A 23,712-nucleotide genomic window follows, 5' to 3' on the forward strand; every position below is an offset into this window, starting at 1 on the left:
ATGAACGCGTCTCCCAAAGCTCCTCTCGGGGGAAATTCTCTTGAGCAGAACAGATTGCACTTCCTGTTGACACTGGTGGCGAACAGATCCACCTGAGGGGTTCCCCAAAGGGCGAAGATCTCTTGAAGGACTTCCTGAGCTAGTTCCCACTCGTGGGAGACTGTGCTCTGCCTGCTCAGTGCGTCCGCTGTCAAGTTCTTCTCTCCGGCTAGGTGAACTGCCGATAGAGAGATTCCTTCTTGGATTGCCCAAAACCAGAGCTGCATTGCCTCTCTGCACAGGGGTAGTGATCCTACGCCTCCTCTTTTGTTGAGGTAAAGCATTGGCCACTGTGTTGTCCGTCATTATCAGGACATTCTTCCCTTGTACAGCTGGCAGGAACGCCTTCAGCGCAAGTCTGATGGCCCTCAGCTCTAACAGGTTGATATGTAGTCTGGACTCTGATGGAGACCAACGACCGCTGATGGTCAAGTCGTTGGCGTGGGCTCCCCACCCCGTGAGTGAGGCATCCGTGACTACTGTTATCTCCGGCCAGGGTTCCCAAAACTGTTCTGCTTTCAGAATGTTCTACTGACAGGCCCACCACTGAAGGTCTCGAGCCACCCTGTCGGGAACCTGAAGAAGATCTGTCATTCTTCCTGAGAATTGTGATCACTGAGTCCTCAGTGCCCACTGGAGGGATCTCATTCTCAGGCGAGCCTCTGGCACCTAGCAACCTCAAAAAGTCGAAGGCTGGGAGACGTTGGGCATTTTGGAACTTGGTAACCATCTGTAGAATATCTTGAGCCCTCACCTCTGGTGGCGAGGCTTTTCCCAGGGAAGTGTCCAGGATCGCTCCGATGAACTGGAGTCTCTGCGATGGTATCATTTGTGACTTCTTTAAATTGTGGGAGAAGCCCAGTCTGTGAAGGGAGTGGCAAACGTGATTTAGCTGGATCTGTGCTTGTTCCGAATATACAGCCCTGATCAACCAATCGTCCAGGTAGGGGTAGACGTGAATCCTTTCCCTCCTTAGACTTGCAGCCACTACCGACATTAACTTGGTGAAGACCCTCGGGGCGGAGGCCAGCCCAAATGGCAGCACTCGAAATTGATAATGAGAGTTGCCAATTGCGAACCTCAGGTATTTCCTGTGTTTGAGATGGATAGGCACATGGAAATAAGCGTCCTGAAGGTCCAGAGATACCAACCAGTCCTGGAACTGAAGGGCCTGAAGGATCTGAGAAAGAGTTACCATCTTAAATTTGTCTTTCCTGAGGAATTTGTTCAATTCTCGCAAGTCCAAGATGGCTCTCAGTCCTCCGTCTTTCTTTGGAATGAGAAAGTAAGGGGAGTACCAGCCCTTGTTCCTCTCCGCTACAGGTACCGGTTCTATGGCACCTTTCTCTAGAAGGTCCAAAATTTCCTGCAAGAGGAGCGGATCTGGAGCTTTTTGAGAGCTGATCCTCGGTGGATGACTCTGAGGTATGCGTAGGAGAGGCAGGCAGTAACCTTGGGCAACTGTTTCCAATGCCCAAGCATCTGACGTGATAGCCTGCCATTCCGCCAGATGTTGAGTTAACCTGCCTCCTACAGGTGTCCTGTGAGGGAAGTCCTCAGAGTGGTTTTGGGGCGGCTGATGCAGATGCCGATGGTAAAGAGGCACCTGCTGTTGCTGCGGCTTTTGAATATCTACCCCGTCCACCTCGGGTAGTTCTTCTTTGTCCCCATTGAGCAGGTCGTCCTCTACCTCTTCCGAATGCAGAGTAGAAGCGAAAGGACTTGCCCCTCGCAGAGGTTCCTGTGGGACGAAAAGGTGTCTGACGTATTGCAGCGCCTAGGGATTTTGCTGCTGCTTTTGATGTTTGCAGTTTTTCCAAACTGTCATCCGCCTTTTTCCCAAACAAAGAAGAGCCATCAAATGGCATGTTCAAGAGCCTGGCTTGCACATCTGGGGCAAAACCAGACTTTCTCAACCAAGCGAATCTCCTGGTTGTTGTACTTGCCGCCATTGCTCTGCTGATACTGTCAGCCGAATCAATGCCCGTTTGGAGGGTTTCCACGTAGCGTCTTTACCGTCCTGTATGATATTTAGGAACGCCTCCCTTTCTTCTCCCTCCGGGATGCAGTCAGCCGCTGTAGAAGCACACTCACAAAGTGTATTGCTGAATCTAGCAAGGGTGCAAGTAGCATTAACAGATTTTAACGCCATGCTACATGCCTAAAAAAATTTCTTTGCCATAGCATCATATTTCTTATCGTCCCTGTCCTGTGGGATGGTAGGGTAAGCAGTCTTGACATCAGTAGAAGATGCTGCCTGTAGCACCAGACTTTCTGGGGATGGGTGTTTGGACAAAAACTCCGGGTCTACAGAAGATACCCTGTATTTAGTAGACAGTTTTTTATTTACTGCCGGGACGACATCTGGGGTTTCCCAATTTGTCATGATTTTTCTTTGAAGAGCTTTATGAAAAGGTACTACAGGATCCTCCTGTGGACCTTTATCAAGAATATCCGTGAGGTCATCCTGTTGGAAAGCCTGTGAAGGTGTTGACCACCCCATAAATTCTGTGATCCTGGCCATTAAGGCTCTATAAGGGGTTTCAGCATGCTCCCCCGGGTCTGGCCTAGCGAACTCCACCTCTGGGGAAGTGTCTAAACCACTTGCCTCATGTAAGGAGTCATGGAGTTCCTTTAATCTGCGTTCCTCTGAGGATAACTCCTTTTGAACTGGGGTTGCAGATCCCTGCAACTCAAATGTGTCTTCCTGTTCAGATAGCTCACCCTCTTCCATAATTGAGGACATAGTTCTCAATTGTTCTGAACTCACAAAGGGTGTGAAATCCATCTCCAAGGCAGAGGGTGCCAAACTTGTCATAATCGGCCTCGAAAACGTTGATGTCGTCGACGCCGACGTCGAAGGCTTCGAACATGGCGTCGAAAACAAAGGTGGAGGCCTCGAGGTCCTCGATAGAATTGGAATTCTGCTCGAGGATGTTGACAATCTCGACGACATCGTCATCGAAGACCTGGGAATAGCCACTGGGTGCGCCGCAACCGTGACTTTCCTTGGCGTCGACGCCGGTGTCGAAGATGGCGTCGAGTCGACAGACCCGTGTGTCGAAGGTCCCTTCGACAACGGCGTCGAAGACACAGAGTTCGGCGTCGACGGAACCTTCGTCGATGGAGTCGACGGAACCTTCGAAGAAGGTTTCAAGGTCATAGTTTACTCGAGGGTTTGTGACGCGCTCGAGAAGCTTCCTTCGCCGGGTACTGTGACTCGCGGCGTTTTTGACCTTCGGGTCTTTCGACCAGAGCATCGCTCTCGGCAGTCTTCGAGGGGGATGAGGCCGCTTTCTCGAAGACGCTCATCATATTTTTGCAGAATTCCTCCCATTCAGCCCGGGAACTATGTTTCGTGGGGCAAGGGATTCTCTTAGGTGAAACAGAGGAAGAGGAGGACGAAGAAGGGGATCTTTGGCGTCTCCTTTTCGAGTGCTTCGATCTCGAGGAGTGATGGGACCCACTCCGAGACCTGGAGCGCGAATGGTGACGAGGAGACGAATGTCTCGACTTCGTCGAGGAAGAAGAAGCTTTTAAAGTCTTACCTTTCTCCAGCTTCCCCCTACGCTCCTTCAGGGCCTTAGCTGTCATGGACATACAGTCCTCGCACTCCGAACAATGATGTTCAGCTCCCAAACACCACAGACAAACTCTGTGAGGGTCAGTCAGCGACATCTTTTTCCCACAATCTCGGCATTTTTTAAAGCCAGACCGAGGGGTCGTCGGTTCCGACGAGGAAGCCATTGAGTACGGATCGAATATCTCGAGGAAATTGGAATAATTCTCTACGAAACTGAGCAACGATATTCCGAGGCACTGAGTAAGCGCGGAAAAACGGAACTGAGCAACGGACGCTGCGCGTGGCCTTTATAGGCAGGATGACGTCGACGTCGATACGGCGGCTGTCGAGGGACATCGACTCGGCGGACGTCGACGCGCAGCGCCCTCTAGAGAGGAAATTTTTCTGAGGCCAGCAAAGCTGTAAGGAGATATCTAAGATAAGGATTATGTCGGAGGACACAATCCCTTCGAAGAATATATTTAAGATGAGGCATCCGAGGGAGGACGCTACCCATTAGAAATCCTGACACATTAAACCCATTTAAATCTACCAAAACTCTTTGTAACTGTCCCTGGTGCCACCTTGTCCTCCCGTGGGTAGCAGTGAAGAGATTGGGTATCCTCAACCACAAGATCATTGCTTCTGTACCTATTTCTGTCCCTATTAGTTCCCACATTATGCTAACTAGGCTCCTGCATGACGCTGCCTCTACCTGCACATGTGACCCTTCATGGAACTGGGTAGCTCTGAAGTGCTCTACTATTGCTCCTCAGCTCTTTCTACCCTGATCTTGGTTCACAGCTCACATCTGTGCCAGTGATGTTCCTGTGCCTCCAGAGATCATGATTGCTTACATTGATGAGTTGTGTGGAGCAAGTGCCCCTGCTGCTGAGCCCTTAGGTAGCGGTCACTCTTCATACACCGGAGAATGCATCCTTTTAAATCCTCCATCTGCTCCTCCCAAAGAGAGACTCGCCTTCGCACCCATCATCAGAAAAAACTTTGTGTGCATGCTGCAGGGGGAACACATTTTCTGCATTCCCTGCTGATAGGTGTTGAACATGAACGATACTTCTCAGGTTCAACTGAGCCAGAAACCTCTGACCCACAATCATTCAGGTGCTGGATTGTCTGTTGTCACAGCCTGCCCACACACTTGAGATGCAGACCATAATACAAACTCACTAATCTGTCACCTGTGTCCTTCTTTTTCTACCACACTCTGTCACAGAAACATACTAGCGGTTGACAATCAGGTCCCTTTTTCCTCCCGCGTGTGCGGACTGCAGCTGCCTGTTGGGGCATTTTCTATGAGTTTGGCACATACCAAAGTCGTAGAACTTTGAGGGAGGCAGCCATAGCAGCAGCAGCTCTTGCTTCATCCACTGTTAGGCCTCATGGTGCCTCATGTTACATCTCTGCTCCTACAGCTTCCCCCCTTTTCTACTATGCGTGAGGAGGATCCAGTAATGAAGAGGTCCATGCTTTTACATCTGGTTGGGGATGACATACAAAAGCTTTTCCCGCCACTTCTCAACACAGGTGACGACAACAACTAAGTAGCTGCCACCAACCCATTAATAGCACGGTTTCATCCCCAGATCAATCCAGCCTACTGTATAAATGTTTTCATCTGCATTGAGCTAGCTAACATCCGGGTATGTCAATGGACAATTTTCATGCCAAGATGCATCACTTGACAACATTGTGAAAACCTCCATATGCTGAATATAAAATTGAGGCGAAGTACCTGGAAGTACCTCTGCCTCAAACGCTGCTTCTTGTGGATTACTTGTGGATTATACAACAGCCTTTAACCTGCTCCTTGTTACGTGGGGAAATTGCTGTTCTACGGCTAAACAACTGAAGCCCCGCCCCTTAGGGTGTTGAGGAGTTAAATTCGTGACCACGCACGCATCAGGCGAAGTACCTGGAAGTACCTCTTTGCCTCGCACGCTGCTTCTTGTGGATTACTTGTGGATTCTACTACAGCCTTTAACATGCTCCTTGTTATTTTTACCATAAACTTCAACTGGCACTCGTGACAAGATATCTAGACTTTGCTACCTTGCCATATATATCATTACAGCTTTATTTCTTTTTGTTTAGTGTGGAAATTGCTGTTGTACGGCTAAACAACTGAAACCCTGCCCCCTTAGGGCATTGAGGAGTTAAATTCATGACCACGCGCGCACCAGGCGAAGTACCTCTTTGCCGCGAAGACACGGTGGGGCGGTGGAGAGATATGGTTCTAGGTCTTTGCCTTGAGGTGGCGACGCCTCTTTTTTCCTTTAGTATTATCACGTTACAATTCAAAGTACCAACCCTGAAAACAGGAATGCCTATCATAAGGACGCCTCCGGAAAGAACGCTGAGACAAAGATCTCAGTCTCTTACATCACGGAAACGGCCCTTGAATCATTCAACGTCCACGCCAAACAGACAAAATGTACAGGCAAGGCAATAAAATCTGGATTCAAACAAACACCTTCGCATGATATGCAAAAATGTTGCAAGGACGGTCAATTTATGATGCCACCAACAATTAATGCAGCAAGCTTGTCACCAGCTAGCGTGGTGGCTCATCCTCTGTCGGCGCTAATCACGGATAAAAGTCAAATATCTAGGGAAATCCCTGACAATAGCCCTAGCACTCGACCTCAAAGATTATCAGAAGAATTACCTACATTATCCATCTCCACCCAAAAGGAAGGGCATGAGGGCGATGGAAACACCCCTTACTCCCCTCTGACTGATAGTGGTCTTTTGGAGATCGCCCCAACTGAGGAATTGGATCAAAAGAAAAGACTGTGCAAAAACGCACCTCGTGATGTTGCTATAATTGATTTAGACTTAAGTGTCTCTCGATTCTCGGCTCACTCTCCATCCCAAAATGTAGCAGGCTCTCCCATCTTGTTTGATGAAAATGGAAACTCGCATTCTGCGGCCTCCTGCTATGCTCCAAAGCCACAGAGAGCTATTTGCCCCTTTATTGGCTATTTCGATTCCACCTCAAAATGACCCTGTGTCTACGTTAGTAGAAATAACACTTAATGCAATGAATTTGACTTTGCTCTCCTTAAGTAAACTATATGAGTCTTTTGAAAAAAAATGAACACTGCAATCTGCACAAATCGATAAAATCCTAACTTTGCAGGTAGAAACTGGCAATCGGTTGAGCCAAAACTCGAGAGATGCCCAGGTCGAACCAACAGTGAGGATTATATGTGCTACAGTTGCTTGTCAAACCTCACCATGTGTAGACTCTCAACTGAATGTATCTGATGTGATACCTATATTGGCTCCTCCTAAATCAGGCTTTTCTTTACCTCTGATTGAAGGTATCATTCATGAAACGCCCATGCATCCGCGGGTTGATAAAGTTTGACTCCAATCTCTCAACCTGTGGTTATGGCTGCCTCTAAAAATACATACACAATCTTTGCCAACTCCTCCAAAAAGAAACCCTGTGCGAATGCACAGCTGAAGCTGTCTAAAAATCAAAACGATCTGAAGAAAAATTGTTCCACAAACACAAAACTATTTTTTAAATCTACAAAATTACTAAATAAAAGCTCTGTGATGGCCTCTAGTGCTGTCTCTGAAAAATATCAATTACAAGCACAAGCTAGAAGTAATCTCCAAGTAGCTGCTGCAAATAAGGAGATAACTCCCTATGCCACATTCAATGAATTAGTTGAAGCTATTTCTGGCTGCAAATCTGTTGAGAATATGCCTGACGCAATCCCTGTATCTAGCAAGGCTCTGCCTGCTAAAATTTCCTTAAACCCGTCAGCAATCCCCGAATTCACTGACCTTCATCGTCAAGAGATCAGACGAGCGGTAGATGCCTATATGGCTGGACACCCACTACTTCCAACAGTGGGGAGACCCTCCATACCTGAAAGTTTGCCTACGATTCCTGGGAAGGTAGGAAAACATTCTGCTAGACAAGTCATGCCAATTAAAGAATGTCCATCCTTGAGCCTTTGTGCTAGGCCAACTGACACGGGCGGGGGAAGCATAAAGGCCAATCAGCCAAGTGTGAGTGCAAACATATTATAGATGGAAGGAGTTCCCACGAGCTCTGACCGGTACCCATTACGTGGGGAAAAATGCTCCATTTTAGCTGACTTAGCTCCTGACATATTTCAGCTTATTCAGTCGGTGCTGTATCCAATAAGGGATTAGGCCAGCCATTGGGTGGGTCTCGAAATACACAAGAGGAGCAGACAATAAAAATTGCTAACAAGGACAGCCAACTAACTAAACGGCCTGCTGCCCATTATTTAAATTTGAAATGCAGACCGAGCCCATGCGTGCAGTTTGACTTAAATCGTTCTGTTTTAGCCATATTTTCGGACATTCCACAACTCAAAAACATTGTTTCAACTGATATTGCCCCAGTGGAATTTCCAAATCTCTCTAAGTTGAACTCTGTAAGAATTTGGATGAACTCTAGGGTCATTCAAAATACAATTTGGCTGGCCAAAAATCAACTGTTTGGATTGGGTTGTGAAATCTCAATTGAAGCTTCATTGATGACTGCTCCCAACAGTTTAAAATGTGTGTGCTTGCAAATGTCTAGAACCCTCCAATTAACTAGAAGTAATTATTTCTGATTTGGAAATCCTCTTGCTTAGTTGGAACTCTAGAGGTTTTAAACATCTGCTTAATAACAATGATCATTCTCTGGTGGATTACAACATTTTACTTTTGCAAGAGACTTGGTTTACGGAGGCCCGGATATGGGACAATTATGATATCCATTTAAATGCCACCATTAAAACATCCCGAGGAAGACCAACATCTGGTCTACTCACTGCAATAAACCAAGAGACAGGTCTAAAATCAGAACAATGGGCCACGCCAAACAGTTATATGCAACTGATAAAGGTACATGAATTCATTTAAGTGTGCGATAGTTAACTTGTATGGAATCCGGTGGGAATCTCTGACAATTGCTTCTTTAAAGATCTGAATCAATTGCTTGTGCTAATTTCCCTTGATCCTACAGTCACCTATATATTACTTGCAGAGACTTGAATCTCAATTGTATAATTGAGAAATTAGCAACTAATAAAAACAGAACATTAAAATGGAATTATTTCATGAATTCACACAATCTATGCAGACTTAACGGAGCATTTAAGTCAGATAGTCCCCCGCTTCCTACATGGCGAAGAGGAGTGAGTCACTCTACGGTTGATTATATTTATGTTAATGTGACTCTCTACTAATTAATTTCGGATTTTTGCATTGTGGAATCAAACATGAGTGATCAAGATCAACTAACAACCAAATGGGTTATACATAACAATAATGCAACTATTAGGAGCTATCATCAACAGGGCCTTCTCACTTTAAGCTCTGGTCAAAACAGACTATGATGGTCGGATGAGTAACTAGAGGACTTTAACCACTTACTATCGGAACTGAATAGGAAAAATGAAGGAGATAATATGCATAATGTTATGTATTGCGACATGATGCAATTATTTCAACATAAATCCTCAAAATTCACCAGTTGTAAAAACCGAGCTCCAAGCTACATATATATAACCATGAGGTGAGCATGCAAAAAACATTGTTTGGAGCTCCAAAACGAGAAGCTCTAAAAAAACCTCTAGAGTTGAGAGCAGCCATCCTAACTCGACTCTGAACCAGATACAAGAACTGACTTCAATCTTAACGGGCCGAGTTATATCAAGAAGACGGAGCAAGAATGCTAAGAATGGCATAGACCAAAAATAGTGTGAAAACCTGGTCTCTAATAAATCAGGCTTTACAAGGTCTGCAATGTGGAATACAAGCCAACGGTGTAACAGAGCAGCGCTGGATTCAACATTTTTCCAGACTCTACTCTCTTCCAGAAGGTTGTGTGGACTTAGTTTCTTGGGTACCGAGTACATTTCTGGTTGAATTTGATCTGGTTGATATAAACATTTTTATTAAAAAGGCGAGTATCTACAGAGCTTGTGGCCCCGATGGTATTTCAAACCAAGTTATAAAAAAACATCCATGGGCCAATATATTGTTTAACATCTTTACTGCAATAAACAAAACTCAATCCTTACCACCCTCATGGAGACATTCCATTAATGTCCCTATTTATAAAAAGGGTAATCGCCAACTTCCAATGAGCTATAGTCCCATTGCACTTTTGGATGCACCCGACAAAATCTTTTCTCGTATATTATTAGGGGCCTTTAATGAATGGACTCAGAGAACTCAGCTAAGAGATGTCCACACGTTTGTGGAACTCTCCCGTCCTCTGCACACCCGTTCAATTGTAAAAACAATCAATAATTTGTCAATGGTAACAATTTGCTTTTGAGAAATGTTTGTAAAAAACAACTTAAGACCCTGATTATGTCAAAAAATGATGACCATCAATTTAATTTTGCTATAAATCACAAGCTACAAATTTGCATTTTAATTCATTAGGAATTTGGCATCTGTGTTTATGCGATTTCAACATTGCTTGTATAGCATGAACATACACATTTTTAGGTCACACTCAATTTTGGCGCAATATTGTTCGTGGGCACACAATATGGTTATCACACTTTCCTCAATTCTCTGTAGAATTGCCTTATTTTGTTCATAGAAAGTATTGACATATATTACTCGATGCGTTTCGGGGTTGGTTATATCCCCTTCTTCAAGAGTTGTTTGCCCTCTTTTATTCCTTTTTTCTTTTTTTCACCTACAATGTATAATATACAATAATCAGGTTTTTATCTTAATTGATATCTGTCATGTTATTTTTGATCACCATTTATATAATATTCACCTGGATGTCCAATATTTAATCTCCTAACTTGATGTTCATAAAGATTGAGGTCTTTTCAATATCAACCAAGAGGTTGTATGGATTCACAATTGGTATGCAACCTATAAAAACAATAGAAAAACAGTAGAAAAAGGCTAAACTAAAATGGGGGAATTTGTCCTGAATTCTCGTATAGAATTTATATACAGTAAAGGGAATCGTTAATCATTATCATACACTGTGTGCATCAAAGTTTACCTGTAGTTTCTTAACGTGCGGTGCCACTTCATAAGTCGGATAATGCAGTCACTTAACCGCTGGGAAAGTCCCGCAGTGGGAATGTCTCTAGGATAGATAAGTACCCAAGTGGTATCTGCAAAACACATGTACATGTGCTTTAATGGATAATTAGGATGTCGTCACCTGGGGCTATAGGAAACTTCAGATTTCAACTAGAACTAATCATTGCTTATGTTAAATCTAAATAATAGCCTAGGAAACCTGAGGGCGGTAGTTACAAATCACTAATTCTATGGAAGCAGCATGTCATTGATTCCTAAGGTGTCAATGCACTGACATGTAAAGGTGGCCAGCTTGCTTGTTGAGTCTATCTTACCTTACTCGGGTAAAGGGGGCTCCCGGAGTTGATGCTGTATTTCGCGCTACTCCTGGCAGTTATTTGGGTCGTGACGTCATCACGTGAGAACGTGATGACATCACTATGTTTACAACGACAACCTCTTTCCGTCATCTGTGACGTGGATATCGTCATGATGACGCGAGTAAATACATATGCTCGTTAATGTAAATATTTGTAAGTCGGTGGATCCTCATGTTGCTTGTTCTGCCCACTAAGTAATCATAATTTGATCCCGTAATGATTACAGGAGGTGAGTGTTAGGAACACCTAGTGTTACCCGTGTTTAGCATATTTTAGGCTTATGGCGTCATGATATCCTCACTCTAACTGGATTCTCGTGTGTAAAGACCACTTAAAGGGAATAATATTGGGCATCCCTATGTTTATTACTTCAAAAAAAACATGCTCACATTCTCTATTTTGTTCCGATTGCAGTCATCCCAAGTACATACTAAACAATTCTCACAAAAGCGAAAAATTCAATTCAAGTCCTCATGATAAATATTTTGTACACCTCAAATACTTTGTTGGGTTCAGATCCATTGGCTTTTGTGTAAAGTTATGTATTGGTATCACTATTAGAGGTCATTTGTTAATCTATAGGAATGCAGCTAAACTGTAGTCTTCGTTCATCCAATGGGGCGCTAAGCTTTTAAATTTTTCTATCCAGAAGATTTCCCTCTGGTTCATGCACCTAGCATGATTCCCACCTCTTTGAGCTTTCTTCACAATCTCCAAGATTAATACCTTTAGTTGGGCAATATTATGTTTTTTAAGGGCAAAGTGTCCAGCCACTGGTAAGTGTACGCTGTTTGTTCTTATGTTGCTTTTGTGCTCATTCCAGCGTTGCTTGGCTTTCTTTTGTGTCTGTCCGACATAATAGATGCCATATGGGCAACTCAAACCATAAATAATCGATTTGGTGTCACATGTTGCGAAATCCTGTAGAGGAATTTTATGTCCTTTTGATGGATGTCTTACATAGCTGCCCTTCATTAAGTTGTTGCAGTTACAACAGCTTAGGCATGCATAGGTGCCTGTTTTCTTCTTCGTGAGTGTGCATTGACTATCAACTCGGGGTCTTTTGGCTTTTACTAGGCTGTCCTTGAAGTTCCTGCCCCTCTTGTAGGCAATAATAGGTGGTTCTGGAAATAGTCTCTTCAATTGGGGATCCAGGCTGATTATTCTCCAGTTCTTTTTGATTATGCTCGTCATGTGGTGACTCTGTGCTGAGCGCCTCAGTGCGTAAAGGAATGGGATTTCCTTTGGTCTTTTCTTTGGTGTGCGAAGATCTTTTCTTTCCAAATTATGTGTTTTCTCCTCTGCCTTCTTGATAACGGATTCAGGGTAACCTCTTTCCTTGTACCTCTGGAGTGCGTGTCTGTTAATACCCTCCAACTCAGCCTGGGGTGCCCTCCACATACAAATGCTATGCAGGCGCTGTTAATTTTAGAGAACAGGGCACGGCCTGGCCACACTGGCACCGTACTGAAAAGGTACAAGAGTTTCGGCAGTATCACCATTTTTATCAAGGCTATCCTCCCGGCCAATGATATGGGTAATACATTCCAGCGGTTGATCTTGGCATACAGTGCATCCGCGAGTGTCGTGTAGTTCAGTGCACGGGACAGTTGGGGGGTTCTCGCTATACGTGCTCCTAAATAAACAATATGTACCGGGTTCCATAAAAGGCCATGTAGGTTTTGGGGTTGTGTGGTGTTGTCTGTGAGCGGGAATATCTCTGACTTAGGCAACCCTGAGTATTCCCCGAATTTTCCCACTTCTGCCAAGTGTGCGATCTGGATTCTTAAGATATAGTAGAATGACGTCCGCATATAGCGTTATAATATGGAGTATGTCTGCTAGAGGTTCTATCACCAGTGCAAAGAGTAATAGGGAGAGTGGGCAATCCTGTCTGGTGCCACCCAACAATTCCAGTATGTCTGTGAGGGATCCATTGACTCTTATCCTTGCATAGGGTCTTGTGTATAGTATCCGGATCCATTTCATGAATTTTGGACCGAACCTATAGTTCCGTAGTACTCCAAAGAGAAAGGGCCAGGAGACTGTGTCAAACGTCTTCCTCATGTCAAGGGAGACAGCTATTCCCTGAGTGGCGGGGGGGGATCGTGGTTATTATTTGGTGACATCTTCTTATATTTGTTGCTGTGGATCTACCCAGTATAAAACCGGCCTGGTCCTCATGAACCATATATGGCATCAATGGTGTGAGTCTGGTCGCTAGTATTTTTGCTAGGATTTTGGCATCAGTATTTATTACGGACAGTGGTCGGTACGATCCACATTCTCCCGGAGACTTCCCTGATTTAAGCAAAAGTGTGATTATTGCTTCTCTAGTGGTTTCTGGGAGTACGCCCTTTTCCAGTGCTTCCGTCCAGACAGCATGCAGTCGGGGAGCTAATAGCTGACTGAATTCTTTGCAGAACTCAGCTCCTAGCCCATCAGAGCCTGGGGATTTCCCATTGGGAAGAGCTTTTATTGCTGCACCTATTTCCGCCACTGTTATAGGTTCTTCCTGCGATTCCCTAGTCACATCCGCTATAAGCGTTGTCGTTATCTGAGAGAGGTATTGTTCTATCTCAGCCTCTGTGACAACACTGGGGGGAGTATAATTCTTTATAGAACGTGTAGAATGTTTCTTTTAGTTTCTCCTGATCTGTGGACATTGTGCCATCTGTTAGTTGTATACAAGGTATGTTCGTGGGGCCTCTCTCCCCGCGCACCATTCTGGCTAATAGTTTCCCCGGGCGTTCCCCTTCTCCATATCTACGCGCCACTGTGGGTCTGTCAAAGTATCTGATCTCTTGGTCCGCTGCTTCTCTAAACTCATCTAGCTTAGTCTTTATTTCTGTACCCAGATGAGGGGAAGAGGATAGAGCGTATTGGGTCTGCAGTGATGTTAGTTGTGCTTCTAACCTAGCCAGTCTAGCCCGAATGTCCTTGAGAATTCCCCCCTCTATGGATATCAACTGGCCTCTTAAGAATACCTTAAATGCCTGCCATAGTGTGGCCTGATACCGAGTGTTCATTGATCTCGAAGTATTCCTGTATGTATTGCGCCATAGAATCTTTATATACTAGATCCCATAGGGCTGCCGGTTTGAATCTCAAAGGTGGTCAGTCCCTGGTCTTGTCCGGGATTTGTAATATCAATTGTATCGGAGAATGATCTGAGTAGGTCCTAGGGTGTATATGTGTATCTGTTACCCATGCCATGCTGTCTGTGTCTATCAGCCATAGGTCAATTCTGGAGTGTGTGTCGTGGACGGTAGAGTAGTACGTGTATTCTTTCCTGTCAGGGTTTAGTGTTCTCCAGACGTCCTTTAATTGTAGATATGCCATGTGTGTAAGTATTGTCTGTGCTGCCCTGGTTAGTGTTCTATTTTGTGTCGATGAGCGATCTAATTGTACATCCAGAATTGTGTTGATGTCTCCCCCGCATAGCACCCGGGCCGTAGGGTATCTCGCTAGCTTGTCAAATACTGAGGAGTAGAAGTCTGGTAGGACAATATTTGGTCCATATACATTGAGGAATACTATTTCCCTGTCGTATAGCTTACCGTGCAGCAAAACGAACCTCCCATCTGGGTCACATTCGGCCTTGATACAGATGAACAGCAGCGTTTTATGTATTAGTATTGCAGCCCCTCTCGCTCTGCTGGAGTAAGTTGTGAAATATTGGTGAGTCCCCCAGTTTGGTATCAGCTGTTCGCCCTGTCTGGGTCCTGTGTGGGTCTCTTGGAGGAAGATTATCTTAGCGGCCTGTCTGTTAAGATAGGCCATAATCTTCCTTTTCTTGATCTTAGAGCCCAGCCCCCTTACATTCCAACTAAGCACATTAATACCGCCCGTGTCTGGTTTAGCCATTATCTATGGGGAGCTTATATGTGCCTTTACACCGATGTAGCACTGCTTTATGCTTAAGATTTTCTGTGCCTAGAACCTGTGTGCTTTTTGTGTTACCAACCTTCATCCCATAACAAGAACCCAACTTCCCCTTATCAGTCCTGCCCCTCTCCCTCACAGTTCCACAAACATCAACTGTGCTTCTGAGTTTCCCCCCCTCCCCTCCCAATAACAACATGAGCACCTGCTACAGGGGGGGCTGAGGCGTCTCCAGTGCTGATGTACGGGCGTCCTGGTTTACATCCTCTGCAGTGTGGGGTTCCCGAGGGGGCCCCAGGGAGCCTAAGTCTTTGCCATTCCTTCCGCCTTCTTGTACGCCGCGGTGGCTGAGTTGCCTTGTGAACATTTTGATCGCTCTTCTTTCAAGTTTGTCCATTATTTGGGGGGATATGTGTCTCTATGAAGCTCGCTGCTTCTTCCGGGAATGTGAAGAAGTATGATTTATTTTGATGTTGAATTTTGAGCCTTGTGGGGTAGAGCATTGCATATTGTACTTGTCGCTCACGTAGCATTTTCTTGATTCCCGAGAATAGCTTTCTCTCCTGTTGAACCGCCAGGGTGAAGTCGGGAAAGATGCGTATAGTGATGGCTTTCCATTTCAGCTCTTGTTCTTCCCTGGCTGTTTTTAGGATCAGGTCTCTATCCCTGTAGTTTAGTATGCGCGCTATAATGGGTCTGGGGTATGCCCCGGGTTTCGGCTCTGGTGCTAGTGACCTGTGTGCTCTTTCCACCATAAACACAGGCGACCAACCCGGCTCCCCCAGTAGTTTGCGCAGGAGGTCCTCCACCGCTTTCTCCATTGATCCCTTAAAAGCCCCCTCTGGAACACCGATAATACGGACATTATTTCTTCGGGATCTTGCTTCCAAATCTTCACACTTGGATTTTACTGTCCCTAGCTCGATCGCCATTGTTGACACCGTTGTCTTCAGGGTTTCCAGAGCGTCCTCTGGTCCCGATATTCTTGTCTCAGCCTCCGTCATGCGAGCTGTTGTTTTGTCGAGTTGCGATTTTATACTTGCGACACTGGCCGTGATACCATCCAGCTTGTCTGTCAGCGCTGTGAAACCCTGCTGCATAGCTTGGAAAACAGCCTGATGAATCATGGAGGCAGAGGGAATCTGTTCCGCTTGTGCAGGCGTTTCTCCCTCCATTTCAGGATCCATAGTCCCTCTGCTCCGTTTATGGCCAAAATCTTTGGGCATCGTTCCGGATCTGGGGCATGTATTCGGAGGAGTACCCTTTCCTCTAGCTGCCTTCGCCACTTGCTTCGTAGTTGTGAGACCGGATTAAGATGTACGGGCGGGAACCCGATCTTCTGGCATTCCTTCCATTCGGTGGTAGATTAAGCGGGGCAGGGTTGGGGGGTGGCCCCGCTTGGCTCCCCTCAGCCCCCGTTCGCACGTTCCAATGTTCTGTTGTGTATGGTGGAGCGGTATATATTCGTTGGGGGGTCGGAGCCACCCGCGTGTCAAGCGGAGGGCCTAGGCCCAGCCTACCTTCACCACCGTGGGCCGATGGGCCGGGTGATTCCTCCCTCCACTTGTGTCGCTGCTGTGGTATTGGCGGGTTGGAGTCCGCAGGCACTCGGCCAAGCCCGGCAGCGCCCGCGATTCTCCCACCCCGGGCATGCGGCCCCGACCGTTACTGCCACTGCTCGAGTTGTTCCGGCGCCGAGTTCCTCCCTTCACTCCGTGGCAGGCACGCCTCTCGCCGCCTCGAGGTACTCCTGGGTGCACAACTCGGCTCTCACTTCACCGTTCGGGCCCAAACTTCACGTGGGTTGTCCAGAGGTATAGTTACACGTTCTGTGTAAGAATCGCACCGAACCGGAGTGAATAAATTGATTATTTAGGCTTTTCGGCCCTGGACACTGCCGGAGCTCACACGGAGGCTGCCATCTCCGTCCGTGCGCAACAGCGCCCCCATCCAGGTGATTATTATATAAACGGTGATCAAAAATAACATGACAGATATCAATTAAGATCAAAACCTGATTATTCCATATTATATATTGTAGGTGAAAAAAAGAAAAAAGGAATAAAAGAGAGCAAACAACTCTTGAAGAAGGGGATATAACCAACCCTGAAACGTGTTGAGTAATATATGTCAATACTTTCTATGAACAATATAAGGCAATTCTCCAGAGAATTGAGGAAAGTGTGATAAACATATTGTGTGCCCACGAAAAATATTGCGCCAAAATTGAGTGTGACTTAAAAATGTGTGTGTTCATGCTATACAAGCAATGTTGAAATAGCATAAACACAGATGCCAAATTTCTAATGAATTAAAATGCAAATTTGTAGCTTGTGATTTATAGCAAAGTTAAATTGATGGTCATCATTTTGTGACATAATCAGTGTCTTATGTTTTTTACAAACATTTCTCAAAAGCAAATTGTTACCATTGACAAATTATTGATTGTTTTTACAATTGAACGGGTGTGCATCTGTTGGGTTTACATAGGTTAACACAACCCATTGTCAAGGTTGTCATTCTCCCCGGCACCCCATTAATCTCTCACTAACTCCTGAAACAATTTAACACATAAGGTGTGCGCTAGGCCATACATATATTGAACTCAGCTAAGAGATCCATTTCAATCTGGCTTTGTTACTGGTCTGGGGACAACCCCGAACATTATGGTCTTGGGACAACCCCGAACATTATGGGTTTAAACGTGATTAAGTCTGATTTTGCGTCTCGTGATCAATTGCTTTATTTAGCGTTTATTGATTTTCGAGTTGCTTTTGACTCCATTAATCGTTCTTTTTTGTACCAGAAACTGATTTCGTATAATTGCCCTCAATCACACTGTACGCTTATTATGCTTCTACACACTGAAACCCCAATGCAAGTTAGACTAACCACAGATGGCCAATTGTCAGCGCGATTTCATACCCACCGTGGCCTCGAACAGGGCTGCATTTTGGCTTCAACTATTTTTAATATATTTATTTTGGACATGGGTGAATCCTTTCTAAATGTGATAAGTGATCCGCCAAGAATAGGCAAACAGAAAATCTGTAATGTACTATACGCTGATGACCTTGTATTACTATCCCAAACTCCAGTCGGATTACAAAATATGTTAAAGGCCCTCGACACTTGCGTAAAGAAAAATAGCCTTGTGATAAACACCGACAAGACGCAAGTCATGGTCTGTAGACCAAACTCTAGAATCAAAGAGAGGTCTTATAAGTGGAAACTTGAGCATGTGGATCTTATAAAGGTCTCCCAGTATAAGTATTTGGGTGTCATAATAACAGACTGAATGAAATGTGAGACGAGTAAAATAGAATTACAAAGTAAACTGCAGACTCTTATTTCTCAAGCCAAAATACTAACATGGAAATTTTGCAAATTCTCACTCAAACAGATAGTGCTGTTTTACCAACAAAAGGTGATCCCCTCTCTAACGTATGGGGTAGAAGCTAATATGGTGGGATAAATGTGAATCTCGATTCTGGAAACAAATATTATGTCTTCCCAACTGCACTCCTCTCCCATTGATACGTTTTGAAGTTGGGCTGATATCTCTACAGGCACATATGCTATGGAAAATGGCAGCCTTCTTAAGGAAGTCCCTGTTGAGTCTCAACGCTCCGAATATTCGGGGGGTTGTAGCCAAATATTTATTATCCTCGCAACACATGCTCTCAAAAACATGGCTTAAGTGTACTATAAATGCGTTGGCGGATGCAGCTGTTGGTTTAGATTTGTTATTACAAAATCCTGATCGTGCAAAATGTATCAGCATGATTGGATTATGAATCGAACCAGATGCTTGACATATAAGGATTTTAACCCCCATTTGTTTGGGCACAAAAAGTTCTGTCTTATGGCTGATTATCTAGCTAAGTGTCCATCCACTCAAATATGTTCTCAAAATCTTTGATTCAGGCTGAACCTTTGGCCAACGCAAGATGTGATGGCGAGAAGAAAACGTATATCGCCAGAACAAAATTACTGTTGTTTTTACAAAGACTTTACAGTGAAAGAAACACTCCAACATTGCATTGTAATATGTCTGGCTCTAAAGAGTAAAAGAGAAATGTATTTTAAGAATCTTATTGTGAATCATTATTATATGGAGCCAGATGAAATTTGGTATTGTATTTTCACCAGTATGAAATTAGCTGTCCGAATTGCAATAGCTCAATACCTGGAAACCCTGTTTCCGACGTTACCAAAGTAGCTTAATCAACCTGTACTACCGGGTTTGTAATCTTGAATACATTTTTGTAAGCTGCAACGAATTTCTGAAATTATTTGTTGATCTAAATGTATAGTGTAAATATGTGTTTATTTTATTAAGTCCTTGAATTGCATTTGAATTGTATTTATATTTGAAAGGTTGATTCTATCAACCAACCAAATTAAAAAAAAATTGTGGTCCAAATTATGCAATGCTGCAGTTCAAACAATTTACAGAAGCATAACTTGCAAGAACCTCATATTACACTTTAGAAAATCCTCTAAATGACATGAAATCAGGAACTGGAGGACTTCCGTACTGCTGTGATGAGCCAAGTGAATGGACCTACGCCTTATAAGGAACATTTGTCATCACAAAGCAGAAGGTGAGGAACTTCTCATGAGTGCCTGATCTGAAACAGGCAATACCATCATGAACTACACTCACAAGTTCCTCATGTGGGTATTGGAAACAGGCTACAATCACTTCCTGACAGCTCTTTAAGAGAACTAATATGTAAAAGCTTTGGAAACACCAGATGTTTAGACAATGAATTAGTGTATAGATTAAACAACAACCAGGGCCCAGCGTGTCCTGTTTAGTGACAAAAAATTGTTCAATGTGTGTCATTTTGAAGAGTTTCGAAACAAGACTGAGTCGGATTAGTATGGGTGTCAACTATAATTGACACTGGAGTGTATGTGAATCTACTGCCAGATCACAAGCCCAAAATATTGTTAATGTAACCTTGCCTCTCCCCTAACAAAAACATAGGATTCTGGGGTTAAACACTGGTTCTCCAGGATGGCGTTTTCACACCAAGCATTAAACATGAGAGACGTTCCACTTGTCATAGATTGTTTGTAGCTGAGGCAGTCAGAGACATACCTCTAAGCTGCAAGGTGGCTGAACAGATTAACCACATCAAGTTCATGTTTGTTTAGCATCACAGAAGTTACAAGGTTTTTATTATTTTTATTTTTTAGTACTTGGCATCACAATATGACGCATCACTGACATGCGTGCCAAGGTGGAAAAGGATCAGAAGGATCTCGAGAATTAAGGCATAATTAAGGAACTGATAGTGATTGATTTCAAAAGTGAATTAACCAGGCAAGGTATGCATCTTTATCAAGATGTGGCTGAGGCAATCCGCAGAGAGCAACACCTCACCGTGAAGGTTAATGACCTCTTTCCGCATCTGACAGGAAGACTGATTTGAGCACAGTCTACCACCAGATTATGTTTTAGTAAGAGTTTGAGGGAAGTAACAGCAGTTTAAAAGCATATCAACCTCTGCCAATAAAAAAGCAGAGCTTTGGGTATCCCCACAGTGAAAATGTTCCAAGCTGCAACCCAATTTGCCCAGTTTGGTTGCAAGGTATCGAAAATACAAGAATTACCAGTTTGTTGACCTCACACATTGAAGATGACGACAGCCTGTGGCTCTTAGTATGCTCCAGCGTCTAAGTGGCTAGGTCGGGAGGCAGAGACATCGCCCTGTGTTTACATCCAATGCTAACGGTGGCCCATTGGCAGTTATCACCTGCTCAGGACTGGTGGGGGTGGTCCTACTCCTGTCCTCCTATGAAATGCCAAAGAAATGTCCCTAAATCGATCAGGAATGATTCCTGGAAGAAGGGTACAAGGGGATACCACCCTCCCGAGCTAACAATGGCGATAGTAAAGCTAATGTCAGCCACCAACATCCTCTGCCTTTCAGTGACTTCATGCTCGATTTAGTGAAGGAGGAATAGATGCACGTGGAAGCAGGGCAAAGATACTATAGGCAAAGCCAGTGTCAACTCCACATCCGAATTGGGCAGTGCTGGCAGAGGACCAGCAGGGTTGGTGAAAGTAAGCTGAAGCCTCCGTCTGAAACATTTTAAAGACATGTACTGTATGTCATTATAGTAATCCATATTGGAGCAGTAAAGTGGTTCGTGTGTGTGTGTGTGTGTGTGTGTGTGTACACACGCGTGGGTGAGTGAAACAGTGCATGGTGTCTGATGGCCATTATTTCTAATATGTGATATTGTTTAGTCCTAGTCCTGCCAGATATTTTATTCATAATTCTACCTGATCTGGTCATTACTTCTAATCCCGCCTGAGTGTTACAGTTCGTGTGTGTAAGAAAAAGTGATTTGATTTTAATTTGTTATGAAAAAAGATCTAAAACATCCTGGCAAAACAGCAGTTTGTGAACGTAGTAGGCAGGACAACATGTGAAGTGGAAGTGGTGCAGACCCATTTGAGGTTAAGGAATGTTATAGTAAAAACGGTATCCAGTCATTGCATCGAATATGAAGCAATGAATTCCAAAAGAATCGAAAAAAATGCATGGAAAAAAAACATTGAATGCATTTTTTTCAAAGGTAAAGGTTTTATTTTAATTAGAATGGGTTTTAAGGGGTAAAAAACATGGGTTGGGGGACCCCCCCCGTTTAAAAAAAAAGAAATGTGATGCTTTTTAGATGCTAAGGCATTCGATGCTTTGGCATTCGATGCAATCACTATAAACCAGTAAAAACACCTCGGGTTGGCAGTGGAAGGGCAGAAAAATGACCTTTTGACTAGGGTGGTAAATACTCTTGCACCGCCCTGGAATCCAAGAAAGATCGAACTAGGAGATTACCCAGCAATGGCAATAAGTAAGATGGGAGGACAATAAACACTGAAATACTAACTTAAATGGCATGCTAGAAACTCCACTCACTCACAGCTCCGATTAGGGACCCATTTTTGTGCACCAGTTTAAGTCTTGCCCTTCTTTACCTGATTCATTGCGTATATACTGTCGCCCAACGATGGTGCCATCCTCCGTGAGCAGACTTGCAGGAATGTTCGGCTGAGAGGCCACCACTTTGTCTTTCCGCCCTCTGGACAGGCCCCATCGGTCCCAGCGAGACCGTCTGTCATCACCACCTACAGAAAAACAGTGGAACTTCATTGCAACATGTCCAGTTTAGTGGGTCTGCAACCTAGGAAGGGTCCTCAATTGAGTTAACTAATGCTTGCTTTTTGGGGCAATTAATTTACAAAATGTTCAAAATGTTCTAGTTTATTGGGTCTACAACCTCGGTAAGTTGAGTCAAGGTGTTCACACCTTTTCGAAATGAGTGCTTGGCTTTTCTAGAAAATGTATTGACAAAAAAGGGATTTCACGCCCCCAATCGTAGTTGAATAATCAAAATACTTCTCGAAAATTTGAATGGTCCGCTTCCTATCAGCCCCCCTCCCCCATGAAGTTGTATCCTGATTGAACAGGTACCAATGACGTTTGCTTCTTTCTCTTCCAAGAAAATAAAACACCATCTTGAACCCTTCATGTGAGATGAATTGACACAAAAATGCATCTTATCTAAAAAAATTAATCCATACTAACAACCCATGCTACGCATATCCACCCACATGTACGTTCACTTTCTCACCAATGAAGTATTATTACACAACACCATCTACATTCTTAGCACCATTAGTACACAATGGCAGTACCCTATAGCAATACTTATCCTAATGGATATAAGCAACAGAAACACCTAAAATGCAGTATAAAACTGGAAGTAACTTAAAAACCACAGGCATCCTGACAAATTACTGTGGCTGTGTCAAAATCACCAGCATCACATATCTGAACCACACAAACATGTCCTTGCTTCATTCACTGTATCATATTTTCAACATTGGCTGCTATCCTTCAGTGAGGCACCACCTCTCATGAAATCCCATGTGCTGCTAGCCCATAACAGAGACCAGATGCCAAAAAACAATATTTAACTCACTTCTCTCAAACACTGGCAATCCCATGCAACCATATATTCATGGTCACTAAATGACCATCTAAAAGTGCCAATGGCCATCTCTCCGAATTGCTGAACTTCATACCATCACAATTCACTGTCCACTCTCCAAATATTCCTCACTAACATTGTTATAATACCTCAACATCACCTCATCTACAAAATAAGTATTGTAAACTCAGGCTTAAACTATCTCTCAGGCCATCTCCCACTTAGATGTTACCACCAACTCCCACCAGAAATCCTGCCTGATGCATATACTACATCAAATCTCCAGCAAAACTATGACCCATAAAATGAATTTCACACCCCAAAAGACCATACTTTGGTCAATCCACGCTTCTCACCAATGTGCAAGCTGTGATTATTAACCCTCACATTCAGCCTTCTTTATGGAACCTGCACCAAGCGTCTAACAACAAAAACAGTTTCAAATTACACTTAAGCCAGTTATTTCACCTTAATGGTACCCTTTGCTGCTGCAACCCAATCTCCAACAAAGCTCAATATCAGTCTATTGTACCAAACCCACACCAAAATATGAATCACTCTGAAACTATCATCTCTGTACTATTGTTGTTTGCGTATCTTTCAAAATTAACAGCGAACACATCTCTGCTATTAACACTACCCTTACAAACTCGATAGGCAAACTCTGTGCAATCCTTACTCCTTGCCCATTTTCCAATTCTTTACTATATTGTATTGCCTTTGCAAAGCCTGTGCTCTACATCTGATCTGATCATTATTCAGTTGTCTGGCTTT

At 44.0% G+C, this 23,712-nt stretch overlaps 1 protein-coding gene across 4 annotated transcripts in view; it reads right to left on the reverse strand.

Annotated features, from left to right (window-relative positions):
* Window positions 1-23,712, reverse strand: part of SPEG (striated muscle enriched protein kinase) — a 2,620,794-nt gene that overhangs the window by 470,744 nt on the left and 2,126,338 nt on the right. For all 4 annotated transcript variants that reach the window (XM_069616880.1, XM_069616879.1, XM_069616881.1 and 1 more), the window contains one exon: window positions 21,923-22,072. In XM_069616880.1, the coding sequence (XP_069472981.1) occupies window positions 21,923-22,072 (150 nt within the window). The remainder of the gene's footprint in view (window positions 1-21,922; window positions 22,073-23,712) is intronic.

Source organism: Ambystoma mexicanum, chromosome 9 (assembly GCF_040938575.1).
Source record: "Ambystoma mexicanum isolate Mex_15411 chromosome 9, UKY_AmexF1_1, whole genome shotgun sequence".
Classification (NCBI taxonomy): Eukaryota; Metazoa; Chordata; class Amphibia; order Caudata; family Ambystomatidae; genus Ambystoma; species Ambystoma mexicanum.